We start from the raw sequence: 15,863 nt of genomic DNA on the forward strand, positions 1-15,863 counted from the left end.
TTCCAGCCGAGTTAACTAGATTAAAGAATATTTTATTGAAGGCCAAAGATTAAGAATTTAAATTAGAAATTGCAATTCCAAATAAGTAATATAAAACTAGATTTAAATGTTGGCTTTTTCTCGATACAAAACTTGTGCAGGTCAACCATTATGCTTGGTGTGCCATATGAGTAGACTTCTTCAGTACAGGCAGTCCCTGGGTTCGTAACCCCAATTTTACCTATGTCGGAAACCGAACAATTTTCTCCCAAAATCAACGATAAAATCCCATTGGGAGAAATAGTGGCGTCTCCCCTACCCGATTAAGAGTTCGTTTTCTCTAAGCATTGCATTGCGCTATCGTCCGTTTTCTATCGCTACCTTCATCGTATCGCTGTACATATGCTCTGCACTTCCTACGATTCTTTCATTTTATCGAATATCTACCCTAATACTACCCATAATTAAACTAATGGAAGATATACTGTATGCAATTGTTTATAAATACCACTAAACATTAAAATAGTAATTGTTAACAGAAAGCAGTCACTTCCGAATTTTTGAATAGCGTGCATTAGGCGAGACCTAGACTTCTCTAATCGCGGGTGGCTGAGACCATGAGCAATCAAAGTGTAATTGTGTTAAATAAAGTACATAAGGTAAATAACTCTATGGGAGCATTTCCGTAAAGTCGGACTTCTGTAAGTCGGGCCTTCTGCAACCCAGGGGCATACTGTAATAAGATCATTCATTTCTAACAATCTCACAACACAAGATAACAATTATTAGGCTGTACTTCTATATTTACACACACAGCATGTTTGAACTATACCAACACATGAATCAGTTTTTGTTACATACTTGCACACAGGGCATAATGAGGAATTGTGCCAGCTAAAAGGATTGCATACGTTTCAAACACACACAAATGTGTATAGAGCACACAACCTTTGTGCATTATGCAATGATCATCAGTATTTCCTGAAGAAGTGCATTGTGGTCATCTTGTTTTAAGTCACCGTCAAAATAAATTCGAGCAAATGTGACCAACTGACAGTGGCAGTGATGGACAACTGTGGACTCTTCAGCAGAGTTATAATGTAAATAATGCTAAAGTCACGAATGCTTAGCTCACTGCTGCAAAGTCTGCCTCTGGAAACCATACAAGTCGCGTCCTTACATCCACACTCAGAACATTTCAGAATTATATGTATTTATACTGGAGGAATCCGATGAGCTAAAAAGCTCTTTTTCAAAGATGTCCACACTATGGGGGCCCCCATTAGCTTGGCACATTTGCCAATAATCAAATCTGTAAATAAGAAAAAAAACATCACAACAAAATGGTGCAGGCCGGAACAAACCGTACGTATCAACCAACACACAAAAACGTGTAGCAACCACACAGCCTTTACTCATATGCAAGCTCATGGGTCCCATAAGTGTGCAAGTTGGGACTCAACATGTACGCTTTTTTTTTCCAAAGGTAGACTTTGCAGCAGTGAGCTTTGGTGACTATATTGTGCCGATGCGTCCCCAATGGGGATAAAACCGGTCCAGTTGTCCATCCCTGCCTGCTGTCAAGTCCGTCACATTTGTTCAAATCGATTTTGATGGTGATCTAAGACAAGAGGGATCACGATGCACTCCTTCACGACATTCAGATGGGTTTTTTGCGTACGCTCATAGGCTGTGTGCTTTTTATGAATGTTTGTGTCTCGTGTGAAAGTTATGGTTTACCTGCCTGCTGCGATGGGTTTTCTGATCATTTACAAATTTGATTAGAAGGGTTCCACCAATAGCCATGTTGCAAAAAGGCTGTAATTGGCACATGTAGGACGAAATTATACGCACTCTTTAGGATCAAATATAAAAAACTACACGGAACTTTTGATGTTTAACGATGATCGTTTCAAACTGTGAACACGAGTGTTCTTAGAGCACAAAACAATCTTCAAATTGCTAAAATTTCTATCACATTGAGCTAAAGTTGCTTCGAATAATTAGAACACACACGTGCTCACCTCCCAGCACCTCCCCTCCAACACAGGAGTAACAACATAAAACAAGCTTCCATTAATCCCTTAACATTTGCATATTTTCGATGGGTTTTTTTTTCTTTTTCAGTATAAATTTTACAGATCCAGAAGAGGTGATCGTTTCATTACCTGGTGAGCAATTGGCATTCACGTTATGTTCAAAACATGCGAGATTTTAATTTAAAAACTATTTTGACTGACCACATGTAACATTTTTAAAGATGCTGGTTATCCAAAAAGGAATGCCAGTCTTATTAGCGAGCCCTCTAAAACGTGTCTTTTTCAAGACACTTTACCTTCTATCGGTCTTGTCTCAGGCGTTGTTTGGGGGTGGGGGATGACAATAAAAATTATTCTGAGTGAATATTTTAAGCAGTGCGACATTTTCCTTTACATAAAAAAAAACTTTGTTATATGCATGTATAATGCCTAATTCAGTGATTAATAATTTTTACATCACAAAGCAATTATATACGTATTAAAAGTATGTCTAATTACTTTACAGTTCAGGCCACAAATTCAAAATTTGGTGAATGTTTTTGAGAATGAAAATTGCATTAAAAATGTATCATCAGCGAAATTCTATCCACTGCTGGATGAAAGTCTCCTCCCAACGCTGGCACTATCCACTTAAAGTGCTGCGACCACCCAATTCATTCCTACAAACTCATCGCCGTGAAACATTAAATGTGCATCCTCGCGATACTTACCTCGTTTCACACAGATTTGCCATGCGAACAGATTGCACTCGTGCAACATCCACTTATATCTATGAACAGAATCAATTCTGCTCATAGAATAAAATGATTTCACGGGTCAAAAAATGTAAACGCAACTATTAAACACTGTGAATAAACTTGGCAGTAACGAAAGCATCCCGAGTTGGAGTAGAAGTGTTTTGCGATGTTGCCATCATCAATGCTGGCGCCACCACTAGTCAATGCCCTATGTCATCATAGCCTAGCCTATTGCCCCTCTGTCACCCACAAACCTCAGTGGTCTCTTCCCCTTTTTCCCCCACTCATTTCGGGTCTCCCTCATACAAATGAGGCCACAGCACTTTGAGTTAGCCAGCAGTTCAATTTCTGTGGCTAATGGACTGGGATCTCAGGAGCGTACAAAGCAGAAGCTGGTTGCTCCCTCAATCCAGGGCATTTTCTATTTCAATTCCCCCCACATCGCCCCCCTCCCACCAAACCGCACTTTCCTCACTCACGGGGAAAGCCCTGACAGTTTCTCATGCACCTTTCAGGTTAAATCAATATTCAATATCTTACCGCCTCAAGGTACATTTATGTTGTTCGTACTCATTTAGGGCAATGTGCTCTTGAAAGCGCTTTCTAAAAGAATGTGCAGGGACGCGCCGACACACTAGGACAATGCACGAGCAGTAAACGTCAAGTCAATAAGTAACTCATTTGTACACCTCCGATATTTCGGAGCAAATTGAGTCACAAGGGTGCAGTGAGTCTCAAAGGCCCATCAATTTCTGCTGCACGAGTGCGCGGCTGGCGAGCCACTCTGTGGCTGCCAGTCTCGCGATCGATTCTGTCCCAATGTAGCAGAATCCAAAATCAGCAGATTCTAAACTAGCAAACAAACGCACATACACGTGCACGCGCACACACGCATGCCTTCCATGCACTGGCTATGCGATAAGCTCAATGTACGTCTGTAATTCTCAATTTCAAATACTGCTGCTAACCAAATCTCCAACAAATAATAAATAAAAATTATTTGTGTCTTCACTGTTGGAAATATTCATAAAAAAATTATTTTAAAGGAAAGCATATATACCCAGTTTCTACATGATAAGTATTTTAACCCTTTTGTCAAAGCATTAGTACTTCAATGAGACAGCGCTCGATACTAAATTATAAAAAACACATCACTGTGCCAAATACCACTGGTCCATTCAATATTTGCAACCACCATATAACAAAATGAACGCTAAAGGAAACAGATGACAATATTACGTAACAATACCTTTAAAAAATTGGTCATTGCGCCATAAAATAAACAAGCTCAAAGCACGGCCTCATGAGACTTGTTTTAAATTAAATAAAAGCCCAGGCATCATCTACGTAGAGTGCATGTGTAACAAAAAATCTGCATCTTCAGCTCAAATTGGCCTGCAACACTACTCCATTTTTTTTATGATTGGACAAGGGATAGGGCCCATGACCTTATGTTAACACATATTTGTTCAGTTCTTTGCCTTCAAGAACAAAAAGGACGTGCGATATAAAGGGTCACAATAATTACGTCAAATGTAACATTGGAGCAAACAGCCTGAGATGCATAGTGAATGTCCTTGGCCTGTTGCTGCCACTGCAATTTGTGTCCCCATCAGTTGATACACTTTGCAAAACCTAAAACTGAGTTGACAAACCAAAGTCGGCCCAGTCGATGACTTGATGGCCGTTGTAATCACTTGAAAAAAACACCTCTGGTGTTTTTTTAACTGCCTCTTTACAAACTACCATTTGAGACAATCTGACTTGTTTCCAGGTGCAAATGCCAATTGCGAATGCCAATTGCGATGGACTTGTACAACTGTGGCAGCATTCACTGCCATGCATCATTCATATACCACGAGTCCTCGCTCAACGCATGTTTAGACAATGCATTTTCTCCACAAAACGGTTCTTCCATAAGGGAAGAATTTTCGCATAATGCAAAGCGCGCACAATTGTGACGCAGTTTCTGTCTGGTAGATGACGAACTACTTTCTTCAGCTGTGTGGCTGAGCAGAATGGAAATTCGGGGTGTATGCGCGGAATGATATACGGCACACAGCGGCGTTCCCTCATCTCAGTTCATAATAAACGTTTTTGGGTTAGATCGCGTTATTAAAAAAATGTGTCGTAACCCTCCATACCACCCGACACGGCCAATTAGTAAAAAATTGTCACTTTGACAAAAGACAAATAGTTCACTACTTTAGCCCACCGGTGTGTTGAGTGAATCCACAACATTTACAGTTTGTTTAGTACGACGTTTTGCTGGTAATTACATCCAGCATCATCGGGCAATTCGCCAGAATGGTGAAGCCCTCACTTGCGAATTGCCCGATGATGCTGAATGTAATTACCAGTGAAACGTCGTACTCAAAAAACTGTAAATGTTGTGGATTCACTCTTCAACACACCGTTGGGCTAAAGTAGTGAACTATTTGTCTTTTGTCAACGTGATTTTTTTTGCTGATTGGCCATGTCGGGTGGTGGAGGGTTACGACACATTCATAAATAACGCGATCTCACCCAAAAACGTTTATGAACTAGCTTTACTACCCGGCTTCGCCCGGGACTTGGATTCACCATGCCCGGCCGCCTTTGTCTCCCCAGTGGCGATGTTCACACACCACGCCAGTTAATCGTTTGAGGCTGAGTCGACCTAGGGGAGGCCCAGGACCGGTTAAAATAATCGTCACCGGTGGAGGCCGTGAGCGGGAATCGAACTCGGGTCGCCGGGTTCGTAGCGCAGCGCGCTAACCACTACACTACAATGCGTTACGCTTCCACATGCGTGGGTCACGTGACAGATTTGACATCACAGCTCACTTGCCGTGCAAAAAATATATGCATTATTGAGCCCCCCCCCCCCCCCCAAAATAAAAAAACAAAAGTGTATTTTTATAATTTGTGCATGGTGTACACAGTCTGGAAAGTACCCACATGGCAAATTGACAGTTTGTTGCATGTCCGGAAGTACGCTAAACATTTCGAACAGACACACATATTCACAACTTTGCCTTTTATATATATGGAGATAATATTGGTCGCAAAAGCCTACGTGTTAAACTCATCCCAGTTCTTTGCCCCCACCATGGAATGACTGCAGGGTCCGTCGCTGACGTTATCATTCCGCGCACCGAATCAGACCACTCAGCCGCGCAGCTCAAGAAATGAGTTAGTCGTCGACCGCTCAGATAAGGCACGAAAACGGACGCATCCCGCATTGTACGAAGTGTTCACTAATAATAGAATAGTCTTATAGCTAAAACACGTGTGAAAATGGGTTTAATGAGGACTCAACGCAATGTAAGAGGGGAACAAATAAACAAAAATGATGACACCATCCAAATTCCACAACCAATGAAATAAACTTTCCTCTAGACAGGGTAAAAACACTTGAATTCTAATGATTGTGAGAGACACAAATATAATCGAAGTCTAGACCACAATTGTAATTGTTCTCTGCACGGTACACCAACGTGAACACTTTTAAGCAATAATGGAAGCAGTAAAACGCATTAATTTTGGATGCCCAATTTTAAAAAGTGATTTCAAATTTATATCATAACTGCATCACAGGTGCGACATTAAGCGCAAGTAGCAGTTTCACGGAATTCAACAACATTCCAGATAACTGTACACAGATGAATGCCTAGGACGAGGCGCGAGGTAATTGAGGTCCACGCATGCATGCTGTAAATTAACGGAATTGAAGGATAATTTAACGCTTCCATCGGGGGGCCATCAGCATGAAAAAAAAACAAGACATCTGTACGAAATCCATAGGTCATCGCTTTCATTTGCCTTTCAAAATTTTCACAATTTGCATACATTAAATCAAAGCCATAATTATGTGACATTCACTTCGCCTTTTCTCAGAGTGCTCACGAAATCACTGTTGGCTATTGCGGTCTTAAACACCGACCTAACCACATTTGCTGTCGATTATAAATGAAGCAAACTTTCAACGGGCATACTATTTTCGGGTGACAATCGTGGGATGTTAAAAGTATAGAAAAAAAGTGAAAATTGCATCGTTTTAGGTTACAAAAAATATATTTGCAATCTTATTAAAATGTATTACGTTTTGCAGATTAATTCAGCAATTGCCAATAAACACAAGATAGTACTCGAGTCTTGCAGAACTCCAGCAGACAATTTAAATTTTGAAATTGCCACCCAACCGGAAATCAAACAAAGGGCTCAAACCTATTCTGCAACTTTTAAACCCCACTATAAGGACTGCAAGGCACATCAGCATGTTAACATTTTATAAAGAAGTAACAGGCTCAGATTCCAACAGAACAGTTTGCTGGAGAATCTCAATTGGTCATCTCTCAGTTCAACCTCCACTGGTTTGTGCATCGCATTTGTGTGTTTTGATGCAGATGGAAGTTGCTGGTCATCTTAACAATCTGTTTAAGATTCAAATATGCAAAAAATATTTATGATTGTAATAATACAGCAAAAATCTCTCAAACCGGTTTCAGAATTATAATATTTTAATTACGTGACTTTCATCAGCTTAACCGAGTTAAATTTCAAATGGATGTAGCAAAGGCATTTTAATAAAAACACATTATTAATGTTCATGTGGATTTTTGTTTATTAGCCACCGACTAGATTATGTATTATAACAATTAAAAATAAATTAAACATTTTAACCAGCAACATTACCATGAATGAATAACATTAGTTGTGGAGGTTTACTATTTTGTTTTGGCTTGTTCCATGCATTGATATCTCTTCCGATTCATTTGTTGTAATGTTCTTGTGTTCATGCTGACAATAATTTTGCCATCGATTTATTTTACAGCTGTAACTGTTTTATGTCTTCTTATTCTTACCTGCTAATACAGTTCTAGCCAGTGATACTTTAGTTGAACAACACATTACATTGAAACAAAAACATTTATTTAATTAAATTGCCTAACTTTAGCAGTTAAACAGGTTAACAAGGGCATTTCACACAAAAAACAACCCCTCATATTGTTGGTATATTTCTACACTCCCGTTGGGGCGGCGCTTTTGACTGCAAATACAAGTTGTCATCTGCTCGCGACAAACGATAACAAATGGCATTGCGATCCCCCCCACCTCACTCTCGTCGCCTCCTCCAAACATGCACCGTTGCACACACAATGTGGTGACCACTCACTTATCTATCCCATTGCAACGTGCAGATGGAAATGAGGTGGTGGTTGCAAAAGTTAATTCCCACCATTAAACATGTTTTTATGCCCACTCGCCAGGTCAGGTCACACCCCCTCTCAAAAGCCACACCTGCATTTTGGAAATGGGATTTCTTTTATTACTTTCATGAATTTGTAGTGCATTGCTCATCATCAAATGTAATACTTTTGCTTCTCTGCACTCCCTACACTATTTGAAATTATTTTGGTAGCCGTACTTTACCAATATATAAATGTATTTCCATAAGGCAATGGTTGTACCAAGATGATGATTTAGCCAAGAGGTATACTGATGGTTCCTGACAACAGTATAGTTAGTGCACTGAACTTGCAAGCAGAGGTTGCCAGTTCAACCTCTCAGCGCGGCATTTGAAATGGACACATTTCTTAAATCTTCTGGCCTCTCAACTGTACAATTGTGGAATGCTTTGATGTCGTCTGTCAGCCGAGTCGCCCTTGAAAAAGAGCTTATTAGCGCAGTGGGCTTTACTCGGGAAATACACTGCTAAAATGGGGTACATCACAGTTAATCGATCGGCAGGTCTCGCGTGATGGGGTTAAGGTTGGTGCTTTGACATTTTCCAAGACATTTGGCCAGCGAGAAATAGCAAGTAGGCAGTAGGCCAAATTCTCTCTAGTGGGGCTCTCCTCAAGTGGAAGCCCTCCCCGCCGGCAATGGCATGAGTAATCAGTTAACCCTTTTCCGTTCCGATGATGTACGTCATCAGTTTTTCTTCTGATTCCATTCCGATGACATAAGTATACATCATCAAAACGAAACCGGAAGAAAAACTAAATAAAAAAAAAACATTGGCTACCGAGGCTCCCACAAGGCCATGCAGGAGGGCGTGTGGCAGTTTGGCGCCAGCGGTCATGTCGCTACAGTTCTCTGAGGTGATTACAATGTATCTTAAAAAAACGGCGCTATGCCTCTCGAAATAAAATGTATGCCGAGCCACTTGCACGTTGCGAGATTCAGAGGTGAATGGGATCCACCCTGCAACTTGCAGACGTGTAGGGAATGGGAAAGGGTTAATTAAGGCTGCCCCTAGTAACACGAGGATGATTTAGCCGAGTGACTGCAATGGAGGCCTCACCGGATGAAGGATAGTCCCCAGGATATTCTGGTTGGACACCCCTTCCAGGACGATCTGCACATCGCGCTGCAGCAGACGCGACTCGGTGAAGAACTTGGCCTCTGCTGCGAATGGCTCTGGTGTCTCCGTACCATCGGCCTCGCGCTTAAACATGGGGCACTGCAAGAAACGGACACTATCATTCAGCACTCGCGTGGTCCCGCGTGATACCAATCCTCCCCGCCCCACCCACCAGCATTCACCACTCCACTGAGCCAGACCAACAATTGTCCTAAATCGCAGCTGAAATTTTGACCCGTAAGACGACGTATTTTTTAATAAAAGTGTAATTTGTCAATTGTAAAATTTCAACATGACCATCAGCCATGGTTATATCCACCATCTCTCATGATCTCGTGATGTGACAATCCCGCCCAGTGCCTGCACCACTGGTTGATTTCATCGCTCCGTCTCCTAGGTTTACAGCCTCTAGGCTGTGTTCAATTCCACGTAAATATAAGCAGTGTGCTTTCCTGTGTTTTAACACTGTCCCTGGTGAACTCTCAAATGGCTGGATCACCTAAATGTGAATAAAATAACATGTTTTTAAAAAATTATAATAAATAATACCTACAAATAAGATGTATTTAACCAGGATAAACCTTTAGATTCTCATTCCAAGGGATCTCAAGAAAATGGCAGCAGCTCAATAGTCACAATTAGACTTTAAAGAGAAGAAAAACAACATAAAGAGATAACCAATCAATAATACGTGTCAGAATAATAAATAGGCCATTTTAGAAGTCATTAAACTGAAAAGAAATAACGATTTTTTTGGGGGAGGTTTTATTAAACTAAAATAAATATATGCAATTTACAAAAAACGCATTTGAAAAGTCAAAAAAACCACAAGATAATATAATTGTTCTTTCACAATTTTATCCACAACTGTTAAAGAAACACTAAATACCCCAAGAACCTTTTTTCTTTTAACCTATCTACATGACTTTACCGAAAGACCCATGAATGCCTATATTGCACATTATTATTCGGGGCCAATACAATTGTTGTAAATGGCGGGGGGGGGGGAAGCGAACCCTTTAAAGTTCCATTAACGGCACACCGGTCTACGTCACCTCCCACAAACGTGCGCCGGGCACTATAGAGATTCACTCAGCGTCGTATAATTTAGCTCATGAGCTCGATCGCAACGCAACATTATCCCCAGATTAGCAATCCTGCCGATGGTTAAGGCACGAAATATCCCGCGGGGCATTGTTTGTGGTGACCGCGAAAGGACCGAGGCGGGGGGTGGGTTACCTTGACTCCAGAGAGCATCACAGTCACCATGAAGTTGTCTGGCAGCAGCAGGGCACGGAACGTGCAGCCATCGCGCACATGCTCAATTATGGCTGCGAAAAACAGAGAACAAAATCCAATACAAGTTCATTTGCCAAATAACCTCACAGCAAACAGCTTTTTATAATTTCCTGCGATCCATTCCAATTAACCTTAAATTACTTGGCTCAATCAAATGAATATTGATAACTTTCATGAATGTGTTATTAATTTCAGGCTACGTTTTTTTAATTTGACGCTTTTTTTTGGTTGATAAATAAATTAGCATGAAGTTTAATTCATGATTTGATCTCTCACATGAATAAATGCAGAATAAAGCTCTTGAAGGGGGAAAAAAATATGCTTCAGAATGGATGAAAACACACTGCCCCGTGGCTATGAAGAGGCTATAGAAACTTCACGGTTGAGTTTAAACCAATTACGGTTACAAAAAATAGTGCACTGAATAAAAAAACATAGCATTCTGCAAGCGCACCGTTCACTGGGTTCTGGTGAAAGGAGTCCACAAAGTGACGGGGATTTTCCACGGTGTATTTGAGGTCGCGCGTGGTTTGCGAGCCCGTGCCCTCTCCCCAGACGCCCTTCTTCTGCGCCTTCGCCTGGTCTTCCAAGTCGCACAAGCGGGCTTGGTCTTGGCTGCACATAAAAGATGAAGATTTCCTTGTTATAACCTTATGATATACAAATTCTATGGGAACCTCATTTGCCAGTAAAAATATGATAATTGGTTTTTTACCCTTCTATCTGGCAACAAAACTGACACCTTTGTAAAAAGGTGTAGATGCTTGCCCCGAGCTCTCATACTCTGATGGTGCATTGTCTTTGAGTTGTGCGCCTTTTGGCGTCATCTGGTCCAACCCATGTGAGACTAGGCTCTAAGGAAAGCTGTCTCGGGTGTGGACCAATCAACTTCAAGGACAGTGCACATTATCAGAGTTATGTCTTTTGTTTGTATTATGACTGCAGGTATTGCGGTCTATGCAAACATGACTCCTTGTAAAAAGGTGTCAGTTTTGTTGCCAGATAGAAGGGTAAAAAACCAATTATGATATACAAATTGTTGAGACTAAAGTGCTATTCGTGAGCACCAATTATTTTAAGCCCTGCACAGAGCATATGGGTGTGGTGGTGTGGTCAGCACAATGCCTTTGATTCCCCAATGCTGATGTTTACAAATTAGCACCAGGTACTCATTTAAGGGTCGAATTGACCAAGCACACATATGCACACACAAAGCATGCACAAAAACAAACGACTCCCTCGCGTAGCCACGGTAAACTATTACGGAAAGTGTTTGTTAGCAAGCGCCTATTATGGCAGGTACATCACACGAGGATGAGCAGCTTGCCCGCCTCAATCGTATGCCCAATTTTTTTAGTGTACACACTGCACCAGGTACTCATTGTAGGCCACTGTGAATTAAGGCTACCACTGGGCTAGTTTTAAATAACCAATTTCCTTTGCCTTGCATGGCTAGGAATCAAACACGAGTTACCAAGATTAGGGTGTGCTCTGCACCAACAGCTACGTGATCGCTCCCAACTACGCACATCAGGTCACACACGCGTGGGCATGAAATATCTGCATTCACAGAAACGAGCAAAGCACGTGCATCAAATTGCAAATAAACAAACCGCACAAAGCTAGAGCCTGCACCCCCCCCCCCCCAACTGCCTTTTCAGCAAACCTAACCAACCATGGCATCCACACGCCAGCAGTGCCAATACCGCGTAATGTCAGAGACCCCTCTCTCTATGAAAAAGAAACTGGCCAATCGCTCAAGCGAGCGCGCTCGCAAGCGAGCGCGCACGTGTGAGCACGCACAAGCACCTGCCTTATTCACATAAATGAGCGTTTTCTTCTCGCCTGTTGGGTGAGCGAGAATTTTTTTTTGGAATGCATACATATGTATAGTGCACTGTAAACAGGTTCATGTTTAAACACCAAAACAAATATATAAACGCACATTTGATTCAAAAGGGTCGTCGGCTTGAAATCCACTGTGGATGGATTTCAACTGAAGTCTATATAGCCCGCTCACCGTGGTAAAGGAGTAGCTAATGGATTTGCGGACACTGACTTTTCTCAAGTCTTCAGTGCCAGATAACATGGCTATGAGGGATGGGGAGGCGTTTGGTGCAGGCTTCACCACTTTGAATCGATTAGGCGGTGCAGAGAGCACAAGTTCAAAATGCGGCGCTGCTTTCGTCAAAAGGATACGAACATTTTGTTATCTGCTCGTGGAAGTACCCATCGCTTATTGACAGCATAGCCCCCCCCCACTACCCCCCCGAATCCCCTCTCCCCACCACTGGGTACCCCCCCCCATCACACGTCAGTGACAATCCAGTATGATTTACATCAAACAAGTGGGTACTCCAATCTCTTCCGAGATGTCTCGACATCTCAATACCCTCCACAGGGGATCTCTAGGAGCTCCCTCTAGTGGAAGCCCTTCTGCCAGCAGTGACGTGAACATGTAATAGCAGGGCTGCACTCATATACTTGTAATTAACATGAACCAAAAACTGAGCAATGGTTCCTATATGAGCATATTGTTTGCATACAAGTCATCTGGATTCTACAGCATAAAATAATTTTCTAAATAATGTACTGCCCTCCATCAATCCACTGGTGGATAAAGACCTCTGCATGCCATGTCAGTCATGGGTTTTTTTTTACCTTATTTTACCACGCTGGTGAAGGAGGGTAGGATTGCCACGGCTGGTTTAAATATCACTCGCCACAGATGTTAGCCGTCGCTGGGGAAAATAAAACTAAGGTAGCCGGGGCTAAGTAGCGCCGCACGCACGAACCACTGCAGCACCGCCCCTCCGGTGATAAATCTCTTCCAGTGATTCGTGTGGTGGCTACAACAAAACAATCATTCCACAAGTCTCAGGAGGGCAGGTCTGGCCTATCAGCCAAACTCGCATCTATAGGGGCCAAAGTCTCCCACCACCCCCGCTCCCCAGGATTAAGTAGTTACCCTCCTTCGCTACTGCATTGCCACCAACTGAATTCATTGCCACTCGCCTTTGCAATTCTGTAATTCATGTCTGGTCACCGAAGTAAAGAGAGGTTAATTGTATTGTATGGCGGTTGTGAAAACAATTCTAAGTGTATAGCTCTTCGGCGTGTTTTCCGGTTAATATCGCGCATTGCTCCGCATCATGTCCGTTTCACTCCACGGTATTCGCAGTTTCTTCACATGCACAGTGAAACGCCGGACATCGTGCCGAACAACACACGATAGAAACTAAAGCCATGTTGGAGAGCTATGCGGCCACAACCGTGAAAACCTACGCAGTAGCAATAGTTCCAAGTATAGACCAGCGTAATGTAAGACCCTCGAAATCTTAACTCCAAAGACTGCCCATGGATCAACTTGGGAACATGTGTCACGTGTCTTTTCAAGAGCATGAGAGTATCGCGGACAGTGGGTATGCTGCGGAAAAATTATATGCACTAATACATTTGGAACCATTCCCCAAGGCTCCAGTTTGTTGGAATGCTGGCTTGACGGAGTGGCCGACGCTCACAAACCGCAGATTCTACATTTCCTAACAAGTGAACATGCCTGTCCACATACATAAGCATATCGCCATAACGGCCAGAAATGCTCTAAAATGATGTGAAAATCAATGCCCCAATATGACATTTTAATGCCTAATATATTCAAACATGTTATTACTTTAAATGTTGCTGTTCCAATAAAAATTGGAATGGCGTGCGAGTACATGTTCGTACCGTCCAAAGAAATTTCACATGAATGAATTTGTTGCAGTTGAGAACCATTGTTAAGCCACTGCTAGATGAAGGCCCTCTCCATGGCATGTAGCTCAGGGGTTGTTGTTTTGACCATACTTCACGACGTTAGTCAGCGGATGTCGGTGGAGGCAGGGAACACGTGTGGGAGCACAGACGTGAAATAGAATGGATTTTCCTGCACTGTTCTCTGCTGCCCACAACACAGCACTGCAACCGATAACACTCGTATGTATGTATGCTGATATTCTTCCGCACCGTACGTAACCAACCATGTTAATCGGAGATGCGAGGGAAAGACAAAAATGCATTTTCAAGGTCATATTTTGTTGTCCTGCACTTGACAATTGTGATTTTGATTATTAGTATTTCTTCAACATGCATGTAACTTAAATACACAAAAGACACATTGTCAAGAAAGTAAATTATGCAATTAAATGAATGCATGAAAATTGCACAAGCACAAAGTGATATTCAAATTCTGGAATAACTTTGCTCGGTGCATTTGAAATGATGCATAAGCTTTGCTTTTCAGACATGTGACTTGGGAATCGATTGTGCTTTCCCTTGTAATGTATAGTTAATTTCAGTTTACGAGGTCAAACAACCATAATAGGCAGTGCTGTCTCTTATGTAAGAGTTGTAAACTGAGAACAATAGGATACTAAAACATTAGAAAAAATACAATGCGTTTATTCTATTTTGACCAAAACACAGCTTTTTTTTAACTAAAGCATGGGAAGAAATGTTGAATTCTTCCAGCAGCAAAAATTACATTTGAAAGATTACCATGCACTTCACACATCTAGGAGAATGTGGTATTCTATCATAAAAGTAAAATAAACATTATCACGGCACTAATTTGTCCCAAACAACTTAAAATACAAAAATATTAATTGTTTAACCTTACAGACTGTGTAGGTAACTTTTTTTCTTTACGGTTTCTGAGCACAGGCCTGAAGGCCCAAACGCTGAGTGACCAGTAACAAACAGAACTACCGAAGGTGTAAGAGATAATACATTTCTTGAATTGGTTGAGAACTTACTAAAACTAGTGTGCACTTCCTGGCCACGTGAAGTCACACGCGTCACTCGACTTCTTAAAGCCACAGCGCCATGTGCACGAACGTTTTAATGGCACATGGGCATCGTGACATCATAACGTCTGTACATCATCATTATCAGCCAGGATCTGTCCACTGCTGGATGAAGGCCTCTCCACACCACCACCACCACCATCCCCCAAAGTCATGTGATGCAACAATTCATCCGAGCTCCGGTACACGAGCTTATCTCCATGCTCCATCTCCTCGGTGGACATCCTCTCGGGCATGTCTCTCCTTGGACTGCCACTCGGTCATTAGTCTCCACCACCAACTATCATCCCCACTGACTTTTATTGTTAACAGTCAACATAATAATGAAGTGCACACTTAAGGCTATCCCAGCAAAAATTCTGATTTACAATTGGTTTCTTCTGGGTCAGACTGCATGTTGTTAGGTCAATAAGAGCCATCACCCTCCACCACCCGACACAGCCAAATCAAGTTGTCATGTAGAAAAATGTGGCAATCGATTTTATTTTCCAGCAAAACGCTGAGCTGCCAAGATCCGGTGAGAGCAGGTGCCTTCAGGGTGATTGTCATAAGCAAACCACTCCCAACTATACTACCAAAACACATCGTTGTTACGTTACTGGAAGAAATTTGTCGA

The 15,863-nt window shown here is 41.9% G+C and overlaps 1 protein-coding gene across 1 annotated transcript in view; it reads right to left on the minus strand.

Annotated features, from left to right (window-relative positions):
• SND1 (staphylococcal nuclease and tudor domain containing 1) overlaps positions 1 to 15,863 on the minus strand; it is a 220,360-nt gene that overhangs the window by 195,433 nt on the left and 9,064 nt on the right. The window contains exons 5-7 of the mRNA XM_078596968.1: positions 10,858 to 11,018; positions 10,344 to 10,435; positions 9,045 to 9,203 (exon numbers count right to left, since the gene is read on the minus strand). Of these exons, the coding sequence (XP_078453094.1) occupies positions 9,045 to 9,203; positions 10,344 to 10,435; positions 10,858 to 11,018 (412 nt within the window). The remainder of the gene's footprint in view (positions 1 to 9,044; positions 9,204 to 10,343; positions 10,436 to 10,857; positions 11,019 to 15,863) is intronic.

Source organism: Lampetra planeri, chromosome 8, assembly GCF_965212315.1.
Source record: "Lampetra planeri chromosome 8, kcLamPlan1.2.h2, whole genome shotgun sequence".
Classification (NCBI taxonomy): Eukaryota; Metazoa; Chordata; class Hyperoartia; order Petromyzontiformes; family Petromyzontidae; genus Lampetra; species Lampetra planeri.